General features: G+C 43.8%; 1 protein-coding gene across 3 annotated transcripts in view; it reads left to right on the forward strand.

Moving 5' to 3' along the window:
• Positions 1-24,229, forward strand: part of TEX10 (testis expressed 10) — a 236,419-nt gene extending 212,190 nt beyond the window's left edge. For all 3 annotated transcript variants that reach the window (XM_030205096.1, XM_030205101.1, XM_030205108.1), the window contains exons 13-14: positions 23,017-23,227; positions 23,941-24,229. In XM_030205096.1, coding sequence (XP_030060956.1) covers positions 23,017-23,227; positions 23,941-24,054 — 325 coding nt within the window. In that variant the 3' untranslated portion in view covers positions 24,055-24,229. The remainder of the gene's footprint in view (positions 1-23,016; positions 23,228-23,940) is intronic.
• The last annotated feature ends 2,426 nt before the right edge of the window (positions 24,230-26,655 follow it).

A 26,655-nucleotide genomic window follows, 5' to 3' on the forward strand; every position in this document is an offset into this window, starting at 1 on the left:
TCTACTTTTCTTGTTTTATTTTGATGGTTTACATTACTATTCTGAAATTATTTTGATTTGGTTCTGCCTCTTACCAAACCCATGATCAAGGTGAATTACAGATCAGATACAGTAATGAGATTTGTATAATTCTGCCTTTGTCATACTATTCTCAGTTTTTCTATCATCAATAGCCAGCCCAAGTACTAAAAGAACCTCCTGTAACAAAGTACGCAACTCACTAAGTAGTATTTTTTTATTTTATGACCAGTGACTCACTTTCCTCCATTCCTGAACTTCTAACCCATCTTGCTTGCTACCATTTAAGACTTGGAAGAGAGGGTGTGATTCACAGCTGAAACCTCCTTGTCCTTCCTTCACTACTACTAAGAGGCATTTTCTCTCTTTTTTTCCCCCTGCCACTTTCTTAAAACTCAGTCTTTTTTTTTTTAATTAGCCTTCACAGTGGCTGCTCTTGGTAAAAGAACCCAGATCACAACTCCTTTTACAACCCTGTATTTATTTGCCTTTAATATTAGCAATAGGTGTTGCTGTTATGTAGAGCTGGTACTCTCTCTCTCTCTCCTGGGGTTTGTGAGCATTGCTTCTATAGCATTCTAGAGCTACTCCAATGAAGTTAGAAGCCAGGGGGACTAAACCATAGTTCCATTATGTAACTTCCCACTGTTCCATAACCTGTGGGATAGCTGTGTCTGTTAACCAGCAGGTGGAGATAGAGAACTGAAAACTGAGCTGAAACATATATCTCTTGGCATCCAGTCCAGCTCCTTGGTATTTTCTGTCTCCAGCAGGTGGATAGACATGCTTTTCAGCCTCTGGCTCTGAGTCATTTGCTCCTGGTAAGGTTGGTTAACTGGTTCCCAGTTGAGCTGTGTGGGTGGCTTGAGTCTGCAGAGTCATATCTGGAGGTCTTCAGATCCCTGTCTCTGGTGCCCCTTGAATTTACTTCTTCCATCCCTTCACCTCTCCCCTGTTTCCTATGGAGCAGTGGCGTAGCCAGACCTAACATTTTGGGTGGGCCCAGAGCTAATATGGGTGGGCACTATGTATATGGGTGTGAGTAGTGTTTCTTGGGACATTCCTAAATAATGCCTTAGAGTGCACTTGATGACAGATTTTTAATAAACAGTCTGCCCAACAGTTGTGCTGCATCAACATAAACCACATCCATACTTGGAACCTATGTTGCAAACCTTAACACCACCAGTTCTGAACACACAAATGCCAACAACAGCACCTTTAAAAAGGCAGCAGTGAACATACACAACAGCAATATGTGTTCCATTGGAAAAAAAACAGACAAGTCAGACTGATACAGATCCCATACAAACCATATGCCAGCAGAATCTCTCACCTGGGTCACATACAGAACATAGATTAACCCTCATCAATTGAGACTAGAGGACCAAAAATTTGAAATTGGCCTGTAGCTCAGCATCAGCTCTGCCCTTCCCTACCCCCATCCCTCTCTGTAGCCTGGCATCAGCCCTACCTTCCCCCCCCATCATCCCTGTAGCCATCTCCCCTACCCTTCCCAATCTCTCCCCACCCCCATCCTGATGCACACCAGCATTAAATATAAAACCCACCAACATTTATATTTAATGTTGATGGGTTTCTCGGTAGGGGGTGGTCTCTGCAGTGCCCAAGTTTAAAAAAAATGTTTTATAGATGAACCTTTTTTTAACGTCCTTGGCACTACAGAGCCCACCCCCACCCAGAAACCCACCAACATTAAAGACACAACATTTTTGTTTAAACCTGGTATTACACAAATTAAAACATTTTTGTTACTTGGTCTTAAGCTTCCTATAGAGATCTATTGCCCCCAATGAGGTCCTAATGAATGTGCACATGGGATTCCGGGTTCTAGGAGTTCACTGCTCACACTCTGTCTGCCTGGTACAGGGGAATCCCGAAGATCGGTGTGCATGGGCAGGCTGTGTGTGCACAGGCTGTGGAGGAGGGGCAGGCTCTGTGTGTCTGAGCTGCAGGGAGCAGACTTTATGTGAGAGTGGGGAAGGCTAGAGCTATCAGCCTGCAGGAGCAGCCTTGATGACAGCAGATTACAGCCGCATACCAGAACAGGCCTCCCGGCCCGGTTGCCTGACGGCCCCGATTCAAAATACAATTGGAGTACAGGAAGCGTGAGAAGGACAAAGGTGATATATGTGGAATAAACAAACATATGAAGCTGTGACTGCAAGAGAAGAACAACTGTTGGGGTCGGACAAAAGGAGAAGGGAAAAAAAAAAGCAGAGCCAAATACTGCCCTTGGCCTTACCTCAATATTAAAGGAGAGAAAAGCTCTGGAGGAGACGTGCAAGGAGCTCAGCAGGATTTAGAGAGAAAAAAACACCCTGAGAGAAAGCAAATAATGAGCCAAAGAGCCGGACGAGGAAGCTGAAAGTGAGCTGCTGACTCGTAAAAAGACAGGCACCGATTGGCCGGTCAGAGAGACTGGGTGGGCCTGTGCTGAGATTGGGTGGGCCTGGGCCCGCCCAGGCCCACCCGTAGCTACGCCCCTGCTATGGAGTTGTCTTTTTCTAGCACAACAACCTTAAAAAAAAAAATGAAAGGAGAAGGAAAGAGGTTACTAGAGAGCATAAGACAGAGTATCAGTCCTCTAATCTGGGGTAAAACTTGTGGCGACTGTGAACTTGGGAGGAGCAGCTGGCAGTGATAAGACCGACTAAAGATTGACTCGGAACTGCTTGGAGGGCTGCAAGAAGTGGAATACTGCAGCTAATGGCGGAGAGCTGTGCCTGAAGCAGAGAATAACATCTTACTAGGGTCACCTTGCTCCTCCCCACGATCAGGTCACGTGACTACAGACCCTGAGCTGTGCCTGAAGCAGAGAAGAACATCTTACTAGGGAGCACCATGCCGCCTCCCCAAGACCAGGTCACATGACTACAGACCAGTGAACACTTCCTATAGGAAGCTATGTTTTCTGTCTTGTATTTAGTTAGCCTCTAGCAGCGTCTTTCGTTGGAGGCGCGTGCCAATGTATTTTACTTCAGTAACATTTTTCACTTATTATTTTTATGCTAATCCCACACAAACATGGGTAAGACTTGGTCTTTTTGTCTCTGCATTGAACTGCTGTGTGGTTACTTTTGGTTTAGGAGTTGCACTGTCTCTGCAACTTCCCACACACATTAGCAATACAGGTATTCCCCATTCCAGTATTAATTAGTCATCAGAAGGAACTTTTATCAAAACCATGCTCACAGGTAGGTTATCTTTCTTGTCTACCTTTCGTGAACAACTTTCATCAGGAACGACAATCATACATTAATGTTGGTCATTAAAATTACAGATCTCTTTGTTCTAAGGCAACATTAATACAGGACCTTATTTATCACAATCTAAACTCAAGGTCCTTTTTCTCACAGAAATCTGATTAAAACCTGGTGAGGAAGGTCTTTTGCGAATTGTTTAACTGCTGGCTTTAGTTCTATTGACTTCTGTAGACCTGGTAGGCGTGAGAGTGGCCTTGCGGTAATTTTTTTTTTTCCGATAAATTGGAGCTCACTGAAATAACCCTTTCATCTTCATTTCCAGAAGTGCTGGCTGTTTGCTCCTCCAAAAAATCATCATCTGTTACTTTTTTGTTCTATTGCCCACCTACAATGATTTAGACTCTGTGGAATTCCTGCTTTCAGACAATCATAAATGCTACAGTTAACTATCCCAATGTCGTTATTCTGGGAGATTTCAATGTTCAGGTAGATGTTCCATCCCTCCCTCGTACTAAGCATTTTCTAAATCTACTTTCAGAGTTGAATCTTGCTCGCTGGATTCAGTCTCCTGCTCACCAAGCTGGTCACACCCTTGACCTCATTCTAACCCCATCCGATTCTATGATTAAATCATTGTTTTTTCTGCAGTAAATCCGTGGTCTGATCATAGACTTTTTCAGATTTCGATTTCTCTATCTCTTCCTTCCTCTGTACCATCTACGTCTCAGAAATGGACTCAAAATTTGGCTCAGATTGACTTGCCAATCAAAATAAGAGTAGAGGGTGGACATTGGACACCCCAACACAGGAATTGGTGCTTAAAAGTTGCTTTATTGGGTGCTAGTACAGCAGGACTCGACACGGTCCATGTTTCGGTGTAACAAACCCTCTGCCTTAGGGGTCACAATATATTTGGACGGATGAACAATGAAACTGTTCAAAATTGGACAAGGCCATAGCAGAGAAACGAATTGAATTCTTTGCTTTAGGCTATACAGAAGATGATGTAAGAGATCTACCTACGTATCAGAAATGGTTTTCAAGGATGATGATGCAGAGGAACTGAAAGAAATCTCCATGAGCCTGGAAGACATACTGAGCCAAATTGACAAATTAAAGAGTAGTAAATCACCTGGACCGGATGGCATATATCCAAGGGTACTCAATGAATCCGTAGTACCTGAAGATTGGAGGGTGGCTGATGTAATGCTGATTTTTAAAAACGTTCCAGGGTTGATCCAGGAAATTACAGACTGGTAAGACTAACATGAGTTTGGGGTAAAATAGTAGAAACTATTATAAAGAATAAAATTACGGAGCACATAAGTAAACATGGTTTAAGGGGGACAGAGTCAGCATAGGTTCAGCCAAGGGAAGTCTTGCCTCATCAATTTGCTTCATTTCTTTGAAGGCGTGGATAAATGTGAGCCAGTTGATGTAGTGTATCTAGAATTTTAGAACGCTTTTGCAAAGTTCCTCATGAGAGACTCCTGAGAAAATTAAAGAGTCATGGGTTAAGACGCAATGTTCTAGTGTGGATTAGGAATTGATTATTGGGCATAAAACAGAGGGTAGAGTTAAATGGTCACTTCTCTCAATGGAGGAGGGTGAATAGTTGATTCTTGCAGGGCTCAGTACTAGGACAGTTGCTATTTAACATATTTATAAATGCTATGGAAATTGGAACATCAAGTGAGGTGATAAAATTTGCAGATGACACAAAACTATTCAAGGTTGCTAAAACATATGCGGACTGTGGAAAAATTGCAGGAAGACCTTAGGAAATTGGATGACTAGCGTAGTTACCTGATGTTTGGGTCTACCTTGGCGGTTAGCACTCAAGAAAAAGATCTAGGTGTAGATAATACACTGAAATCTTCTGCTCAGTGTGAGCGTTGGCCAAAAAAGCAAATAGGATACTATGAGTTATTAGGAAAGGGAGGGTAAATAATATATAATTCCTCTGTATCGTTCCATGGTGCAATCTCACCTTGAGTATTGCATTTAGTTCTGGTCGCCATTTTTCAAAAAAAGATATAATGGAATTAGAAAAGGTTCAAAGAAGAGCGACCAAAATAATAAAGGAGGTGGGACTCCTCTCATATGAGGAAAGGCTAAAGAGGTTAGGGCTCTTCAGCTTAGAAAAGAGACGACTGAGGGGAGATATGATTGATGTCTACAAATTCTGTGTGATGTAGAATGAGTAGAAGTGAATCGATTTTTAACTCATTCCAAAAGTACAAAGATTAGGGGATACTCAAAGTTACAGGGAAATATTTTTAAAACAAGAGGAACTTTTTTTCACTCAACAAATAGTTGATCTCTGGAACTCTTTGTAGGAGGATATGGTAACAGCGGTTAGTGTATCTGGGTTTAAGAAAGGTTTGGATACGTTCCTGGAGGAAAAAGTCCATAGTCTGCTATTGAGACAGACATGGGGAAGCTACTACTTGCCCTGGGATTGGTAGCATGGAATGTTGCCACTATTTGGGTTTCTGCCAGGTACTTGTGACCAGGGCCATAGCTAGGTGGGGCCTTCTGAATGCAGTATGAAATTCTTGTATTAACTCACAAAGTTCTTTTTGCTGATGCTCCTACCTGCCTCTCATCTTTGATTGTCCATTACAGACCCATCCATCCTTTGCAGTCCTCAACTACTAACCAACTTACTATCCCTTCTTTAACACACACCAGACTTCAAACCACCCGACATTCTGCTTTCTTTTCTTTATGGAATTTGCTTTTTACCCTCCGCAATGAATAGTCTTACCAGAGACTTTAAACTAACCTTGAAGACTCACCTGTTCATTAAAGCTTTTTCTTATGGTACTGGACTTGGCAGTCTGGCCCAAATGGCTGTCAGCTTTGGACTCCCTGTCTCTGCTCTACTCTATTGTTACCTTTCTGATCCTTACTATTTTTCACTGTTGCTCTTTGGTGTTCCTTTTCTTTTCTTATTCTATGTTTTATTGATTTGTAAACCACTTTGATTTTATTAAAGGCGGTATATTAAATCTTAATAAACTAAACTAATCAGAAATTAAACTTGAAATTAGAGAGTTGCACAGGGACAGAAATCTTACCCATCCCCACAAGAATTTAACCTGTCCCCCACCCGTTCCAGTCGGCTCTCTCAGTCTGTCTCTGGGTTCGAGCTGCAGCACTGCAGGCAAGGAAGGAACAGAAGTTGGAATTTGGAACACTCTGGTGCGCACATTTAAGACTTGTCTCTGATTCACTGGCACTGTGTGCTGAGAGGTTGCCACATGCACGTGCCAGTAGGATGCTTGTGCCTGTGTGGGAACTGAGGTCTGTGCATCAGCCCAGGAGCAGAGAGGATTAATAGTAATGGCAGATAAAAACCTGAACGGTCCAGTCTGCCCACTAGTCATTCTCATTATCAATTCGTAATTAAATCAACAATAAATGTGATATTATATACTTGATTATGGTCTTTCTTTGGCATTTCAGGGACATAGACCGTAGAAGTCCACCCGGCCCTATCCTTATGTTCCAACTGCTGGAGTTGTCGTCGAAGCCCACTCCATCCTATTTGTCTTCTCATTTGCTGGAAACATACCGTAGAAGTCTGTCCAGCATTATCCTTATGTTCCAGCCACTAAAGTTGCTGTCTAAGCCCCATCCTAACGAGGTTGCCACATAGGAGACATAGACCCTACAAGTTTGCCCAGTATCGGCCGTAGTTCATCACAGCTGGAGTCACCATCTAAGCGTCACTCGACACATTTACACACATTGCAGCCAATTAAGTTTAGGCTTTTTATAACTTCCATTTTCTAATTAGAGATCCTCTGTGTAAAATCCATGCCCTTTTGAATTCCGTCATCATTTGTGTCTCTACCACCTCCTTAATGGAGACTTTCTGCATCTGTGCTGTTAAAGGAGTAGGAGACAGCACTCAAGAACTTGATACTTGGTAAGTGAAAGACTGGCACAAGTGCTGCAATAACTTTTACAGGAACCATGCAGGAATGGCGTCCATCCCCACGGGAACCCGCAGGAATGGCTTCACGCCCGCAAACCCTGTTCCCGTGCAAGTCTCTACTGTAAAGTTTTGATGTTGCTTCAAGATGGGTGACCTCTTTATCTGAGAAAATCAGATGGGATGAACTGGCTAGGCCATTGAGATCTAGTCATGGGAAGAGCAGTTAGAGCTTTCCACACAACCTGTGGTACAGATAGAACATTGGCAGCAGCTTGCTTTTTCAGTGACTGTGCCATGGGTATGGAATGAGCGACCTTTTATATTCAGGTGTGAGTCAGCCTTTCTGTTTTCTGCTATCTTATCCCTAAGGTGTAAGTGGGCTGTTATATTTGATTGTCAGTTGTGCTTCAGGTTGTGTTTTATGTTGTGTTGAAATTTTTTAGGCTGCTGTTGCTAAGCTCTATATATTATTTTATTTGTATACCACTTTGAAGGTTTGCGCAGGAATGTGGTATATAAGAGTTTTTCAAAGTATCTGGTACATTCTGTTCAGTAAATTTATTGCACAGACTGTTGTTGAAATTCTGAACATGAGATTTAACTGTGAAAGGTGCAGCTTTCTTAAAAAGTGCTTGGTTGAAGGACAATTGCAGATTGGCACAGTGTTTTTCTTTCTGCCTTTGCATCTCGTTAATGTTTGTCATATGTAAAAGTAGTTTCCAGCAAATTAATTTATTCATTGAAAATGGTTTAAACATATAAGCCTCTAAACTTCACATAATCCATTAATAGCAATATAATATTTATAGTGACAGCAAAATATTGGAGGGTTGGATTCATTAAGTGGAGATGTGTATAGATATGAGCAGTTGATAATACAGAATACACATAAAATACTGCAGCAAAGGCAGCTAGTCGCATGTAATATGACACTAATATGTGAACTATTGCTGGGTTCCTAGTGGGATGGTGCTGTGCATTGTCTGAGAGAGAGAGAGACCTGAAGCTGAGAAGCAGACTGACAAAGCAGATGGGGAGTTGATTGCTGCAATGGCACAAAAAGAATTCCTTGTTGGAAGATGCTTCAGATTGTATTTGCTGTTTTAGAAATAATCAGTCTTTTCCATATAGTGTTACCCGTGGATATCTAGGTTAACAGTGAACCTCCCTGACCATATAACATACAGAAGGTGTTTATTTACTTGCACAGATATGGACAGTTATGGTCCTTCGGTGCTGCAAAACGATCTGGTTTTCAGGATAGGCACTTTGAATATACATGAGATCAGGGGTGGTCTGCCCATTTGGGCAAATGGACAGTGTCTGGGGGCCCAGGGCTTTGGAGGGCCCAGTACTTCCCTCTCATGTGCCTGACATCCCTCTCTACCCAGGTCCAGGACCGAGAGAACCACCGCCTCTCCTACTGATACTGTGGTGCAATTCTGTAAGAAGAAGCAGAGTCCAAACTTAATGGAATACAAAGGGGAGATGCATGTGGATGGTATATAGATACAGAGGGGCAATGCCAGACATGGGAGGGAGTGTATGGACACAGAGGGAAGATGCTAGACATGAGGAAGAATAGGAGCACATAAAGGAGATACTGGACTTGGGAGCCATCGTGACAGAGAAGAGTGATGCTGGATACAGAGGGAGGGGATAGGAACATAGAGTGGTGATTAATGTGGTGAGAGATGCTGGACAGGGAAGTATAGGGGATACAGAGAAGTGTGATGCTGAACATGGGGAAAGATAGGTGCACAGAGATGAAAGATGATGGAGAAAGAAGAAATGTCAAATGGGCTGGAGATCCTGGCGAGTGAGTTAACCCATTAGTGCCCAGAATACCGCTGCCAGACTCATATTTGGAAAAACTAAATATGAAAGTGCAAAACCTCTAAGAGAGAAACTTCACTGGCTCCCACTTAAGGAACGCATCGCGTTCAAGATCTGCACAATTGTACACAAAATCATCCATGCAGACGCCCCAACCTACATGCTAAACTGACCTGCCTACCAGAAACACCAAAAGATCATCCCGTAAATTTCTCAACCTACACTTCCCCAGCTGTAAAGGGCTAAAATACAAGCTGATACATGCAACTACCTTTTCTTACATGAGCACGCAGCTGTGGAATGCATTACCTACTGCCTTGAAAATTATTGACGATATAACCAACTTTTGTAAATCTCTGAAGACGTACCTCTTCAACAAGGCCTACAAAGAGAACCCATAGCTTCACTAAATCACTTCACCAACCCATCCCAGTTATGAAAATCTACCCTCTATACTTTCCCCTAAAGCTCTTCTTTTTCCCTTTACTTAACCTGTTAACATCACTAATTGTATCTGATATCCTGGAATGACATTTCCATAACAGGACTCTGTAAGCCACATTGAGCCTGCAAATAGGTAGGAAAATGTGGGCTACAAATGCAATAAATAATAATAATAAAAATATGGGAACAAATCAATATGTTCCCATGTAGCTTATTATGGGAACATTGGGCACTAATGGGTTAAGAGAAGACAGAAGGAAACAAACCAGAGCCTGGGACCAACATGATTTGAAAATTAAAATGACCAGACAACAAAAGGTAGAAAAATAATTGTATTTTCTATTTTGTGATTAAAATAAGTCAGATTTGAAATATGTATCCTGCCAGAGATGGTGTTAGACATGGCTGGGGCCCAGGGCAGAAATTTGGGAGGGGACCCCAAAGCCCACTACCAGGCCATGTCACCTTCAGCTTCCTGCAGGCTTAGGGCTCTAGTTGCACTGCACTCTCTCCAACATCACCCCTGGCATATGTGATCTTTATATTTTGCACAGTATAAGAGGAAATGCATCTCTTTCTATTTCTTTGGTGTTGTACTACATGCAAGGTGTGGCTTCTTGGGATTTTAGTTTAATTTATGTTTATCATTTTTAGTTAACTATTATGTATTTGGCATTTGTGTTTTGTGTGTGACAGAGGTATTCTGTTAGCATGAATTTTCTATGTAGCATTCTGTAGTAATTTGGCTTGTTCAGTTTTCCCCATAGTAGAGGGGATATTTGTGAGGGGGGGAGAGGAGACAGTGGTTTTGTTGATCCTTGTTCTGTATGATTTGTGATTTATAAAATGACAGTTGTACAGAATATAGTTTCTTTTTATAATTTAATAAAATGATTTAAATATAAAATAACTGTTTGAGGCTTGTGCAGATAGGATCAGGCAGAGTTTGCAGGGATGGGGACAGTCACAACTTTGTCCTTGTATCATTCTCTCTGCAATACATGCATATTTTTAAAAATTATGGATATTGGCATTTACACCTGCTCCAGGCAAGCGTAAGTACATAAGTACATAAGTAGTGCCATACTGGGAAAGACCAAAGGTCCATCTAGCCCAGCATCCTGTCACCGACAGTGGCCAATCCAGGTCAAGGGCACCTGGCACGCTCCCCAAACGTAAAAACATTCCAGACAAGTTATACCTAAAAATGCGGAATTTTTCCAAGTCCATTTAATAGCGGTCTATGGACTTGTCCTTTAGGAATCTATCTAACCCCTTTTTAAACTCCGTCAAGCTAACCGCCCATACCACGTTCTCCGGCAACGAATTCCAGAGTCTAATTACATGTTGGGTGAAGAAAAATTTTCTCCGATTCGTTTTAAATTTACCACACTGTAGCTTCAACTCATGCCCTCTAGTCCTAGTATTTTTGGATAGCGTGAACAGTCGCTTCACATCCACCCGATCCATTCCACTCATTATTTTATACACTTCTATCATATCTCCCCTCAGCCGTCTCTTCTCCAAGCTGAAAAGCCGTAGCCTTCTCAGCCTCTCTTCATAGGAAAGTCGTCCCATCCCCACTATCATTTTCGTCGCCCTTCGCTGTACCTTTTCCAATTCTACTATATCTTTTTTGAGATACGGAGACCAGTACTGAACACAATACTCCAGGTGCGGTCGCACCATGGAGCGATACAACGGCATTATAACATCCGCACACCTGGACTCCATACCCTTCCTAATAACACCCAACATTCTATTCGCTTTCCTAGCCGCAGCAGCACACTGAGCAGAAGGTTTCAGCGTATCATCGACGACGACACCCAGATCCCTTTCTTGATCCGTAACTCCTAACGCGGAACCTTGCAAGACGTAGCTATAATTCGGGTTCCTCTTACCCACATGCATCACTTTGCACTTGTCAACATTGAACTTCATCTGCCACTTGCACGCCCATTCTCCCAGTCTCGCAAGGTCCTCCTGTAATCGTTCACATTCCTCCTGCGACTTGACGACCCTGAATAATTTTGTGTCATCGGCGAATTTAATTACCTCACTAGTTATTCCCATCTCTAGGTCATTTATAAATACATTAAAAAGCAACGGACCCAGCACAGACCCCTGCGGGACCCCACTAACTACCCTCCTCCACTGAGAATACTGGCCACGCAATCCTACTCTCTGCTTCCTATCTTTCAACCAGTTCTTAATCCATAATAATACCCTACCTCCGATTCCATGACTCTGCAATTTCTTCAGGAGTCTTTCGTGCGGCACTTTGTCAAACGCCTTCTGAAAATCCAGATATACAATATCAACCGGCTCCCCATTGTCCACATGTTTGCTTACCCCCTCAAAAAAATGCATTAGATTGGTGAGGCAAGACTTCCCTTCACTAAATCCGTGCTGACTTTGTCTCATCAGTCCATGTTTTTGTATATGCTCTGCAATTTTATTCTTAATAATAGCCTCCACCATCTTGCCCGGCACCGACGTCAGACTCACCGGTCTATAATTTCCCGGATCTCCTCTGGAACCCTTCTTAAAAATCGGAGTAACATTGGCTACCCTCCAGTCTTCCGGTACTACACTCGATTTTAGGGACAGATTGCATATTTCTAACAGTAGCTCCGCAAGTTCATTTTTTAGTTCTATTAATACTCTGGGATGAATACCATCAGGTCCCGGTGATTTACTACTCTTCAGCTTGCTGAACTGACCCATTACATCCTCCAAGGTTACAGAGAATTTGTTTAGTTTCTCCGACTCCCCCGCTTCAAATATTCTTTCCGGCACCGGTGTCCCCCCCAAATCCTCCTCGGTGAAGACCGAAGCAAAGAATTCATTTAATTTCTCCGCTACGGCTTTGTCCTCCTTGATCGCCCCTTTAACACCATTTTCGTCCAGCGGCCCAACCGACTCTTTGGCCGGTTTCCTGCTTTTAATGTATCTAAAAAAATTTTTACTATGTATTTTGCTTCCAACGCTAATTTCTTCTCAAAGTCCTTTTTTGCCCTCCTTATCTCCGCTTTGCATTTGGCTTGGCATTCCTTATGATCTATCCTGTTACTTTCAGTTGGTTCTCTTCTCCACTTTCTGAAGGATTGTTTTTTGGCTCTAATGATTTCCTTTATCTTAAGTGTCAAATAACTGCTCATGTGGACCTGGCATTTGTACCAATGACCAAAAAACAAAGAGGCAAATGATGTGCAAGATCCAGAACCTCAGAAAAAAAGAGCAGACCACGTAAAAAGTAAAATGATATTTATTTCCAAGTCATCAAAACAGCAAACAATTTCCTTTAATTGCCCAACATGGCCATGTTTCACCCTATAAGGGCTGCATCAGGGGCTAAACAAAACACTGTAAATAAATAAATACATAAAAGGCCATTAGATAAAGTAATCAATCAAAACACCTACAACTTAAAACAAACTAAATATAAAAGACATATACAAGTAGAGGAAAAACTACATACCCAACCCCTGATGCAGCCCTTGTAGAGAGAAACATGGCCATGTTGGGCAATTAAAGGAAATTGTTTGCTATTTTGATGACTTGGAAGTAAATATGGTCTGCTCTTTTTTTCTGTTGTTTGTAGCAGTGATTTAGGGGGCAACTGTGCTTACTTTTGTGGTGTTTAAACCCCCCCCCCCCCCCTTCCCAAATTCCCTAAAACGAGTTCTTTTATATGCTGTCTTAATTGACATTCTGAATGTTCATTTTTGTAAAATCCAGCACACTGTCGTATGGAAGCTTCCAGTGAGTGTGTTGCGGTGAGTCAGTGCTCTGCGTGGCAGGCTGAAGCATCAGCAGTAACTGAAAAAAGATCAGGAGAGAACTCCAGGTACTTGTGTCCTGGATTAGCCACTTCCAGAAGCAGGATACTGGGCTAGATGAAGCATCAGTCTGCGCTATTATGTTTTTAACTCCACCATACTTTTTACCACTGCAAAGATCTATAGCAAGCAAGTCTCAAAACTGGCCAAATCCCTCTTCCCATACTCTGTGAGCTGAAGAGACAAAGCAATATTTTCACACCCAGGTACAGTACCCCAAAAGTCATACAGGCTTCCTCTTCGTGTAACTTGAATGTTTAATGCCCTTGTCTTCCAGTTTTTATACAATGAGAAGTACCTCCCATCAAACACTCACTTCAGCATTCACCTCTCTCACAGGCAGCTGAGCTTAATTATTCACTTTTATCTTCAATGGTCTCTTTCTGTTCCAAAAAGATTTGGATAAAAGACGGGTTTTTAGTCTTTTATTTGCGCTAATGATCTCTTTAGCAATCATCTTGACAATTAGGCCTCCAACACCTGCATGGGGGGTTTCTCTTTCAGTGTCTTTAAAAAAAAAAAAAAGCAAGACTGATTCCTTTCTTTCAACAGTCATCACACCCTGGATAGTACCAAGCCTTCTTCATTATTTAAGCACTCTGGTTCCTATCCTCTACCTCCGGCTGTTAAATCAAAAATCATTCGCAAAAATTAGACATACCAGGGAACTTCCTCTTGGTCTTAGCCTTTGCAGGTTAAGGTGCGACCTTCAGCATTTCTTCATAATTCATGCCTTGGCTGCCTTCCCTCTTCAGTCAATACATTCCAGTTATAAAAGTCTCAAGTTCCAGCTCTTCCCAGCTGTCAACCAACAAGTCCTGATACCTCTCTGACTTTCTCTCAGGACTTCTCAGGCCATCCTTGCTCCTTTCTGAGTTGGACTTTCTTACAACCCTCCCCCTTACTCCTCTCTTGTCCTAAAACAAGGGAGTTTATATGCACACAGGGAAATTAGCCTCTCTCCTCCTCCTTCTCTGGGATTGGACCATTCCTTGTCACTTGCAGCAGATGAATCCAGGAACTAGTGGGTTAAGTCCACCTACCAGCTGGTGGAGATAGAGATAAACTAAAGGCAGTGATGCCATACGGTCAGCTCCTTCCTCAGTTAATATGTCTCTATCTCAGCAGGTGCTGGACGGCTTTTTCTCCAGCTCCTGTGCCCAAGGCCTCTGAGGGTGCTCCTGAGCTGGTGGCCAGTTTGAGCCGGGGGTGGCGGACTGGTGGTGTCCCCTTTGGCAGCATACGCTGTTGCTGGGTCCCTGCTGCACCTCAAATTCCCTCTGAACAGCCTTTTGTTGTTCCTTTCCTTCCCTGTTTGTTTCTGCCTCCTCACTAAAAAAAAAAAAAAAAAGAGAGAGAGAACCATAGAATTTATTTGAAAGAGAAACACAGAAGAGACAGGGAAGTGTGTTTTTGCTGAGAGCAGGTGTGTGTTACTGCTGTCCGAGTCCTGTTTTCTGTTGCCTGCTTGTCTGAGCCTACCTCGCAGTGGAGTCGGAGTTTTTTTTCTTTGGCTCAGCTATCAGTTCCCGCGCTTTCCCGGTCCAGGGTAAGTCCTGCTGGGTTCCTGTTCGGGGACGGGCGATGGCAGTGGAGGCGGTACAATGCTGTTCCCGGTGCGGGAAATGGCGTTCAGCGGACCTTTGCAGCACGGGGTACGCTGATTTGGCGGGACTCGACAGAGTGGTGGTCCCCCCCCCCCCCCCCCCCCCGAGAGCGTGCTTTCCTGCCCAGAGCCTGGTGATTCTCGCGCCATTTTGTGACCGGTCGCGGAGCTGGCTCCGGTAGCAGTATTGGGCAAAGCTTCTTCTCTGCTGGTAGGGGAGTCGGGGGGGCCGTCAGGCACTGTGGGCGGAGGTGCAGGTGCCATGGCTGCGACCTCCTCTGTTGCGGGGGAGGGGTTTACGCCAGAGTTTATTTTGCTACTCCATCAGGCGTTTTTGTTGAAAAGGGCCTTGCCCTCCCCCCCCACGCAGTTGCAACAGCTTCGGCCTTTGATTCTCTTAGGGGGGTCTGAGGGTAACCAAGAGATTTTGGGTTTTTCCCCAGAGGATTTCTCCCTTAAAAAGCCTAGGCTTGCTTTGGGGTCTGAGGAGGGGTCCTGCAGACGGGGGTAGAGGACATGGAGGACGGTGTCCTCACTGACCAACCAGAGGACTCTTCCGCCGTGAGGATTTTCAATAAGGAGGAGTTGTCCTCCTTTATCTCTGAGGCGCTGGAAGCCCTGAATATAGAGGACCCTGAGGTTGCTTCTTCTCATGCGGTCAACCCCAAGATGGCTAGTACCAGACCTTCTAAGGCCTTTCCGGTACATGAAGCTATTGAAGAGCTGATTTCAGTGGGCAGATCCGGATGGGGGGCTGAAAGTAGCTAGGGCTATGGCCAGGCTGTATCCGGTTTCAGCGGACCGTTTAGATCAGTTTGCTCTACCTAGGGTGGATGCCCTGGTGACTGCGGTCACTAAGAAGACTACTCTTCCAGTGGAAGGTGGTGTGACGCTTAAGGGATATGCAAGACAGATGGCTAGAGGCCTCTTTAAAACGTGCCTTTGAAGTGGCCACTTTGACACTTCAAGCTTCTGTTTGTAGTTCTTATGCGGCTAGAGCTTGTCTCAGTTGGCTACATTCTGTCATGGATTTGATTTCGGAGTCTGATATACCAAGAACTCCTCAGATGTCGCTGATGGATATTGGGCTGGCGGACTTGGTGGACGCCTTGTATGATTTGGTCCGTGCTTTGGCCAAACTCGTGGCCTTGACCGTTTCCTCTCGGCGTCTTCTGTGCCTCTGTCATTGGGCCGCAGATATGGCCTCTAAGCAACGGCTCATTAAATTGCCTTTCCAAGGGAAATTGCTTTTTGGGGAAGACCTAGAAAAGATTGTTAAAGATTTGGGGGGATTCCAAATCTCAGCATCTACTTCCAGGCAGGAAGCCTCAAGGTCACATTTCAGAGAGACGCGACGGTATCGCCCAGGCTGTTCCAACGCAGCCTTTCAGAGTCCTCATTTTGGGCAGCATTCTTCCTTTCGCAACTAGAAGCGTCCGGCTGGACCCCCCTCTCGTCAGGGGCGCAGGTCCACTCGAGAGGAGAGCAGATCGGTGGTCGGCTTTCTCTGTTTCTTCCAGAGTGGGCCAGAATTACTTAGGACAAGTGGGTCCTCGATGTGGTGCAAGAAAGTTACAAGCTAGAATTCTTCTCTCCCGTCACAGACTTTTTTCTGGAGTCCTGCTGTGTATCACGGGCCAAGAGAACAGTGGTTCTGCAGTGTTTGTGAGACCTGCTAAGAATAGGGGCTATCGTTCCTCCTCTCGAAAGGCGCACAGGTCGGGTACTCCATCTTCTTTGTGGTTCCAAAAAAGGGAGGGGCTTTTCGACCTATTCTCGATCTCAGAAAAGTAAACCAGTTTTTGCGGGTTCATCACTTCTGCATGGAGACATTAAGGGCAGTTATTGCTGCTGTTCAACCAGGCGAGTTTTTGACTGCTCTCGATTTGAGGGAAGCTTACCTGCACAATCCCATTTGGCAGCCCCATCAGAGATTTCTCAGATTTGCGGTGCTGGGTCAGCACTTCCAGTTTCAGGCCCTTCTTTTCGGAATGGCCACTGCCCCACGCACTTTTTCCAAGGTCATGGTGGTGGTGGTGGTGGCAGCGTTCCTGCAGAAGGAGGGGATTCGAGTGCATCCATATCTCGACGACTGGCTGATTTGGGCGACGACAGCAGAGGAGAGTCGAGTGGTCACCGACCGAGTGATTGCGGTGTTGCAATCCTTAGGTTGGGTGGTCAGTATGAACAAGAGTCATCTGGTTCCTACTCAGTCTGGAGTATCTTGGAGTGCAATTCGATACGAAGCGGGGGAAGGTGTTTCTCCCCGAGGAGCGAAGGATCAAATTGCTTTTTCAGGTACGGACCTTATTGAGTCGTCGCGCTCCCCGAGTGTGGGACTATGTTCAGCTCCTCGGTTCCATGACTGCAACCTTGGAGGTAATGAGCAAGGGCTCACATGCGGCCTCTTCAGAATTTCCTTTCGAGCAGATGGTCGCTGACATCGCTGGATTATCAACGACGCCTTCCTTGGTCGAGCCAGGCCAGGAACACTCTCACGTGGTGGCTCCGGTCAGCCAATTTGCAGAAAGGTGTTTCTCTGGCGTCTCCCAATTAGGTGGTAGTCGTGACAGATGCCAGCCATGCGGGCTGGGGAGCCCAGTGTCTTCATCGAGTAGCCCAGGGATCATGGATACCTCTCAAAGAGACTTGGCCGATAAATCGTCTGGAGTTGTGAGCAGTCGTGAATGTGCTGCGGAGTTTTCAGGACCTTCTGCAGGGGCAGGCGGTTTGTGTATTCTTGGAGAACACCACGGCGGTGGCCTACATCAATCGGCAAGGGGGCACTCGCAGTCTTCCCTTGGCAGTGGAAGCATCTCGTCTTCTAGTATGGGTGGAAGCGCATGTTCAGAGTCTGTCGACAGCGCACATTGCGGGTCAAGACAATGTTCAAGCGGATTTTCTCAGCCAGGCTCTTTTGGACGCAGCGGAATGGACTCTGTTGGACTCAGCTTTTCGGCTGATCTGTCAACGTTGGGGAAGACCAGTAATGGATCTCATGCCAAAGTTCCTCAGTTCTTCAGCTGCAAACGGCAGCCAGGATCCACAGGATTGGACGCTCTTCTCCAACCATGGCCGGAACAACAGCTACTGTATGTTTTTCCTCCGTGGCCTCTGATAGGGAGAGTTCTTTGCCGCATAGGGTGGCATCGGGGGCCGGTCATTCTAGTGGCCCCAGACTGGCCCTGATGGCCGTGGTATGCGTATCTCGTTCGAGCACTCTCAGAGCCTCCATTGTGACTTCCAGTCTACTTCAGCAGCGTACGAGCGAGTGTGGAAAGCTTTCTCGGCGTGGTGTGCTTTGCATGCTGAATCGCCTTTTCGGGCGGACATTCCGGTTATTCTGGAGTTCCTTCAGGATGGTCTTCAAAAGGGATTGGCATATAATTCCCTTCGAGTGCAGGTGGCCGCGCTAGCTTGTTTTAGGGGCAAACTGGACAGTTCCTCTTTAGCAGCTCACTTTGATGTGGTCCGTTTCCTATACGGGGCTCTTCGGCCTCCTCTGCAGCAGCCGTGGCCAGCGTGGCATTTGAATGTGGTACTGCGAGCCCTCCAGGCCCCACCATTTGAGCTGTTGAATAAGGTTTCTGAGAAGGATGTAACACTTAAAACAGTGTTTTTGGTGGCCATTGCTTCGACTAGGAGGATTTTTGAAATTCAGGCTTTAACTTCCAGAGATCCTTTTTTGCAGTTTTCTGAAGCAGGGGTGTCGATCTGGACGGTGCTGTCATTTCTACCTAAAGTGGTTTCGGCTTTCCATGTCAATCAGGCGGTTTATCTTCCGTCTTTTCGAAGAGAGGATTATCCGGGGGAGTTTTCCTCGCTACGTTTCCTGGACGTGCAGAGAGCCTTGTTTCGGTACTTGCAGATCTCTGACGAGTTTCGATGCTCGGATCATCTCTTTGTGCTCTTGTCGGGATCGAAAAGAGGTGAGGCAACTTCTAAGGCTTCCATTGCTCGCTGGATTAGGCAAGCCATTGGAGCGGCATATCTGCTACAAGGGCAGGCGTCTCCAGTGTTCTGAATGCGCATTCTACTCGGGCACAGGCGGCTTCTTGGGCGGAGGAGTCAGCCTTATCTTTGGAAGAGATTTGTCGGGCGGCTACTTGGGCATCCCGTCATACTTTTGCGAAGCATTACAGGCTAGACGTGTCTGCTCGGGAAGATGCGAGTTTTGGGGCGGGAGTTTTGGCGTGGGGAGCGTCAGCTTCCCATTCTACTTAAGGATTGCTTTGGTACATCCCACTAGTTATTGGATTCATCTGCTGCAAGTGACAAGGAAGGTAAAATTATGTCTTACCTGATAATTTTCTTTCCTTTAACGCAGCAGATGAATCCAGGATCCCTCCCTAGTTCAGCAGACATTTTTTTTCATTTTCTGCGCAGTGTGGCTATTTTTTCCTTCCGGGTTCTCTTTTGCAGAGTTCAGACAGATATGGGAACACGGAAAGGATTCCGATTTCTGGATCAAGTTGCAGTTATTTCTAAGTTCTTATTTGGTTCTCTGTTTTTCATAGTGAGGATGGTTTCTGGTTGTTGTTGGTTTCATATTTTTGGCCTTGGCAAATGCTTACGAATGACATACTAACTGAGGAAGGAGCTGGCCGTCTAGCATCATTGCCTTTAGTTTGTTTATCTCCATCTCTACCTGCTGGTAGGCGGACTTAACCCACTAGTTCCTGGATTCATCTGCTGCGTTAAAGGAAAGAAAATTATCAGGTAAGACATAATTTTACCTTCCCTTCATTTTTCATGGAGCTGAGGAGCATCCTTAATAAGGCTCTGGTAGCCTGCTCCAAGAGCTCTCATCCCTTTCTCCCATCCCCCTGCTTTTAAAGGGACCTACCTAAGGAGAGTATAGATTTCTTGTCTCAAGTCCAAGTGTTACATAAGTACATAAGTATTGCCACACTGGGACAGACCAAAGGTCTATCAAGCCCAGCATCCTGTTTCCTACAGTGGCCAATCTAGGTCACAAATACCTGGCAAGATCCCGAAAAAGTACATTTTATGCTGCTCATCCCAGAAATAATGAGTGGATTTTCCCTAAGTCAATTTAATAGTGGTCTATGGACTTTTCCTTTAGGAAGCCGTCCAGACCCTTTTTAAACCCTACTAAGCTAATCACCTTTACCACATTCTGTGGCAACGAATTCCAGAGTTTAATCACACGTTGAGTGAAGAAACATTTTCTCTGATTCATATTAAATTTACTACTTTGTAGCTTCAGCGCATGCCCCCTAGCGTGCAATGTAAATGTCAGAACAGCTTCTCCTCCCTCTTATTAAGATCTTTTAACCCCATGACAGGGGCCCCTTATTGACTCAGGCTCTGCTCCCTGCAACAATGTACATATAAATGCCAGCATTTATATACAGAGGCTGCAAAATTGGTACTTACATAGAGGCAAAGTCTGAAGTGATGCTGCTCTTTTGTGAATGTGTTTCTCATTTGAAGTGGCTGTTACAGAACTTTTGCATGTGTATTCATGTGCATGCTTCAGGGCCATAGTGCGTTATGTGTGGGCAATGCGACTTCACAGGACACAAGAAAGGCGGTGTGCCAACATTTGCACCCCACAAATTGCTTCCCCTGATTGGCCACAACACGGTGAGCAGGCAGGAACTCAAGGGGTGTGTCGCACATGGCACATTCCTGGCTCGGGATGGTCCTGGCTTCCTTACTTCAGCATAGCCTTTTATAGAATACACAGGAAAGTGGGAGCATCCCAGCTTGGATGCTCTATTTTCCACCTACAAATGCTATGCAAAATCAAACTTCATATATAACAAAATAGTGGGCCCCCTTGCACTAGTAGTGATATATCTTTGAATGATGAATGTAGAGTACTGTATGGATTAATATATTAAATGCTAATTTTAAACTGGGTTTTAAGACTTTGCAAAAGCAGTGGATTTCTGTGAAATCTTAGAATATGGTATTGTCATGGCTCCTACCAGACATGTCATGGTAAGTCTTTTTCAACTCTGAGAAACCAAGTCGGATTGGAATGTAAGAAGGCACAGTATTGCAGAGTAACCTGTGTAACTTTATAAATCTAAATGCTTTGAAAATGAGCCCCATTGTGTGCTATGGCATTATTGCATGTATTGTGTATTGGAGATCCCATTTTATGTAATGGTTCTTTTGATACATAATGGACATTGACACGCCATGATTGTAGCGTATGTTGTTCTATCAGGCTTATATCTTGATTGTATAGATTCTTTTAATATTCTTATGTTAAATACCTGGGTTCCTTGTGCATAATCATTTGCCTGCTTGGTATAATTTCATTGATTTCACAATGTTGCAGTTCTGGCAGATTAGAAATAATTTTACATAGCAATAAAGGGTCCAAGATGGCGACGGTCTGAGACGCGCTACCAGACGCGTCTCACTCTCCTCCATACAACGCTGTAGCGGCTGGCTCCTTACCTGACCCTCGCTATGGGGAAACGGAGAGGTAAAGTCAGGGAGATTCCCTCTCTCCCTGGCGGGTCTAGCCAGCTTCGTCAAGCGCGACTGGAGGACTTTGGAGTCGCGCTGGGACCCGGGAGAGTTTCTACTCCGTCTGAGGAGGCTGGCGCTTTGGCGTTGGCCGACAGTGCAGACGGGGCTTCCCTGAGCCCCGTCGAACGTGCGGCCCCCCCACAACCAGGAAGTGGAGGCTTTCTTCAGAGCCCTTGCGCTCCAGCCCAGAGTGGAAATCGGAGTGACCAGGGAGGGAGCCTGTTGGAGCCAAGTGAAGAACATGGTGCTGCCAGCCTAGAAGCCCCAGAAATGTCATCTTTTCCTGTGCTGTTGTCTCAGACAGTGAGTATTCTGGAGCAGGCTGCTAAAGCGCCGCTTCCTGTGTTGACTTTTGGGAAAATGGAAAAGCCTGCCGTAGTGACCTTGGAGTCACTTTGGGACTTAACCTTTACAGCACATGCTTCCCTACAATCTTTGGCGGTTAAAAATGCGGTAACTATAAAGTCTTTATCAGAAGCTGCACTCTCTCAAATGAAAAAGACTGATTCTCAAGCCAGGGAAGTTAAAGCTCTTACCGAAAAAGCTTCAAAATTGGAACTTGTGGGTCAAACACTAATTAAAGATAAGAACTTTACCTCTAGACGGCTGGAATATCTCGAGAATCAGTCTAAAAGACTAACTTAAGGCTGATAAACTTTCCCAGTTCACCTTTGATTACACCTATTCAGATGCTCAAGAAATATCTTATTGAAATACTGGGTATGTCAGATACCTCCCTACCACCAATAACTCGCGCTTTCTATCTACAAACTGGTCCACGTAAGGAATCAGGGGAACCTTTCCAGGATGGTAGGGAGTTGAATCTGACTTCCTTTTTGGAGTCGTCTCTTGAGGTTGTAACAAAGCGGGCGACTTTATTGGCCACATTTGCTTTGGAAATGGACAGAGATGCAGTATTAAGGCTCTCTTTAAGACACTTGGATTCAAACTTTTTGGGGTCTAGAATAAGAATTTACCTTGATTTATCTAGAGAGACTCAAAAAAGGCGTAAAGCCTTTTTGGCTTTGCGCACAAGAACTTTGGCAACGGGAGCTAACTTCCTATTGAAATTTCCTTGTATTTGTAGAATTGTATTTCAATCTAAACAGTTTCAATTCTTTGACCCTAAACAATTGGAGGAATTTTTACTAAGTAGGGAAGAAGTAAATGTAGTGGTATAGCCCCATATGTTCACTGTTTAACAGACATGGAGGGAACACCCGGGATATATTTTTGGCGCATCATTTATTTGTATTACCTTAAAAAATATTTCTTTTAGATTAGTATATAATCTTGCATCTTGGATTATTTCTTTAATTTGTGGTCAATAGTCAGTGAAACTTGAATTTAAGAATTTCTATTGTTATATTATGTATAATTTCCAAGTAGTGTATTATCACTCATAATTGTAAATTTATGTTTGTTAAAAAGCTTAATTAAATAAAAATTAAAAAAAAAAAAAGAAATAATTTTACATAGAAGTGAAAACAAGTTGGGCCTGTGTTCCAAATAAAAATCTTTGAAAGGATCTTTTTTGTCTGCCTTTAACACACGAAGTGTATTTACTTGATTTTTCATTTATAGGAACATTCTATGGGAATCATGTGTTTCATTGCTGACTGTCATTCCACGGGTCTTCAAACTAATGCTACAGAGTTTGCAAATGAGCAGGATTCTTCAGGAAGAGCTACCTGTCATCGCTGAATTGATTCGTCACTTGTTGCAGCACACACAGCTCAGGAGTCAAATGATAATGAATGCTGTTCTGGTCCAACAGATTGTTCAGGATATTATGGTATGGAGCAGTTTTCTTAGTGGGCTTCAAGGGCTCTGGTATTTAGCAATCAGAATAATTTCCAGATATTTTTAAAAGTTAGTGTCACAGCAGCCAAGGTTTTATAATTTTATTGTCTTTGAAGAAAATAGTAAATATCAAAGGTGCTATGATTTTTGTTCTGATACACCACTGAAAAATAGAAAACAGGCTGCATTGATAAATAAAAAGTTTCTCTCTCATACAGTTTCATATCTCTATTATTAGTGCATAATGAAATGTTTTATTAATGATGAATGTATTATTGTATATGACTGATCTTATTGCATGCCAAATAATTACTAATATGAAGCTAGATTACTGATTTTTATTTCACAAACACAAAGCAGTTTCATTTAGGATGATACTTCTTTAATTTGGGGAGCTAGTCCCAATGCAGCTTGCACTGCATTCCGTATAGATTATGTTCAGCATCAAAAAAGAAAAAAATAGCAAATCTTTTCATGGGCTATCTTGAATATTCCACGTTGACAGCACTAATAATGGCTGTTGAATTTTAAGAGTAATTCATTTGTGTACTGCTTTTATATGTTTTTGACAATGTGAATCAGTAGGCCTCAGGTTTTAAATGTGATTGAATTTTGTATTTTGTCAGTTTTAGAGATACAGGTTGTGTTTAACGGGTGACATATTTCTCAATCTAATATTTTTTTTCTTTTCCCCCCCTCCACCAGAACCTGAAGACTGGTGAAGTTCAAGAACAGTGGCTAACAGACCTTCATTATTGCTTTAACATCTATCTTACAACACATCCACAGGGAGCTGCTGCAGTTGGCACACTCTGTTGAAGAGACATTTGTGCATTGCAAAAAGAATATGCATGTGCCATAAATAGTTTATTTTCATCTGACTGCGTGGCGTGCTAAAAGGAAAGTGCAGGAAAAGTGTTTACGTTTCAGTTTAAGAAGAGCTTGAAAAAAATGTAATCTGTACACATTTTTCACACAAATATTAAAGGTTATCACAGACCAATGATGCTTGTTTGGACTTTTACCATTCTTCTGTTTCCTTTTCTATAGTAATAAGATTTATTGGTTTTATCTAAGAATTTGCAGTACTTTCACACGTTATATAACTAAGTTGTGCGTATATTTATATATTTAAAATAAACACACTTGCCTAATTTCTTTTTATGGGGGTTATATACTAAAAGTTTTACTTTAATTTGTGTCTGTATAAAAATACATACAGGCTTATTTTCGAAAGAGAAGGGCGCCCATCTTTCGACACGAATCGCAAGATGGGCGTCATTCGCCCAAATCGGCATAATCGAAAGCCGATTTGGGGCGTCATCAACTGCTTTCCGTCGCAGGGACAACCAGAGTTCCCAGGGGTGTGTCGGAAGCATAGCGAAGGCGGGACTGGGGCGTGCTTAACAGATGGGCGCCCTTGGCTGATAATGGAAAAAAGAAGGGCATCCCTGACGAACACTTGGCTGACTTTACTTGGTCCATTTTTTTCTTGCGACCAAGCCTCAAAAATGTGCCCAAACTGACCAGATGACCACCGGAGGGAATCGGGAATGACCTCCCCTTACTCCCCCAGTGGTCACTAACCCCCTCCCACCCTAAAAAAAAAAACTTTAAAAATATTTTTTGCCAGCCTTCATGCCAGCCTCAATGTCTTACCCAGCCCTGACAGCAGTATTCAGGTCCCTGGAGCAGTTTTAGTGGGTGCAGTTCACTTCAGGCAGGCAGACCCAGGCCCATCCCCCCCCCTACCTGTTACACTTGTGGTGGTAAATATGAGCCCTTCAAAACCCACCAGAAACCCACTGCACCCACATGTAGGTGCCCCCCTTCACCCCTCAGGGCTATGGTATTATTGTACAGTTGTGGGGAGTGGGTTTTGCGGGGCTCAGCACCCAAGGTAAGGGAGTTATGCACCTGGGAGCAATTTGTGAAGTCCACTGCAGTGCCCCCTAGGGTGCCCGGTTGGTGTCCTGGCATGTCAAGGGGACCAATGCACTATGAATGCTGGCTCCTCCCATGACCAAATGGCTTGGATTTGGTCGTTTCTGAGATGGGCGTCCTTGGTTTCCATTATTTCTGAAAACCGGGGACAACCATCTCTAAGGTCGACCTAAATGTTAAGATTTGGGCATCCCCGACTGCATTATTGAAACGAAAGATGGACACCCATCTTGTTTCGTTAATACGGGTCCCCCCCCCCCCCCCCCTTCCTGAGAACGTCCTGCGAGGACGCCCTCAGGAAAACTTGGGTGCCCCGTTCTATTATGCCCCTCATAGTGTCCTATATGTTATGAATAACACAATAAGGCACATGGCAGTATGCCTTAGTACTAATGTGCCCAAAAAGTGCACATAACCTGGTGTGATGTGCCATGCTTATAAAATATTTCATTTACATATTTTGAGAGGTTAAACATTTTGGCAAAAATATATTTTGGGTTATTTATGAAGAGTATTAACACTGAAATTTTTAAAAGATAGTTTGTAGTAGTTAATGCTTAGAAAAATATTAACCAATTTCAATAAAACTAGAGTGAAAAAGATTGCAAGCGAGGAGAGCAGCAGCTATTGTATTTTTGGTAACTAACCAGTCTTGCATGAAAAAGCACCTGCAGTCTGGTTTTATTTCAGTATGTTTTAGTATCTGATCTGTCATCGTAAAACTGATAGATTCTCTGGTTGCGTTTTTCATATAAATATATGAGAAAGCTATAATCCTGAGCTTTTAGAAATCATTTCTGTTATAGCACCAAATACTTCTGAAAGGGACATTTAATAGGGATTTGGATGGGTGTAGTAATTTAATGAAGTCGTTATTAAAGTTTGGGAGAATTAACAATAACACATAAGTTACAGCCAACACAGTACATTATCAAGTGCACACAAATACAAACCTTGTAAAACCACCTCCCATGAAAATTGGCTCCAAATAACATACAAAGAATTTCCCAAGGCACAGGTAACAACACACAATAAACTTCCAGATTTATCTGATAGAAGTACAAATAACCAACCGCCCCACCCAAGAGAAGGGGGAAAAACAAGGAAGGGAAACCCCACCCCTCACCCCCCAGCCACGGCCATCAACACGAACAATTGGAAACAAAAGGATGCCAAATAGCTTCCCATTTAGATAGCGTTCTACAACGTTGAGCCCAGAGCCTCTCTATTTTGCATGTGTACCACAGCTTATTAAGCCATTTCACCACTGAAGGAAACTGAGGGGACTTCCATGAAGTGGCCAAAGTAACCCTGGCTGCCAACATGGCATGGCAAACCAATAGGGACTATGATGTAGTCAAGCCAGGCGGTTTTTTAGGAAAAAGAAAAAACTCAGGAGACCACTTTTTAGGCTTGGAGAGCCATCTCTGGAGTCTATACTGCACTGCCTTCCAGAAAGCCCGAACTTTAATACAG

The sequence above is a fragment of the Microcaecilia unicolor genome, chromosome 1 (assembly GCF_901765095.1).
Source record: "Microcaecilia unicolor chromosome 1, aMicUni1.1, whole genome shotgun sequence".
NCBI lineage: Eukaryota > Metazoa > Chordata > Amphibia > Gymnophiona > Siphonopidae > Microcaecilia > Microcaecilia unicolor.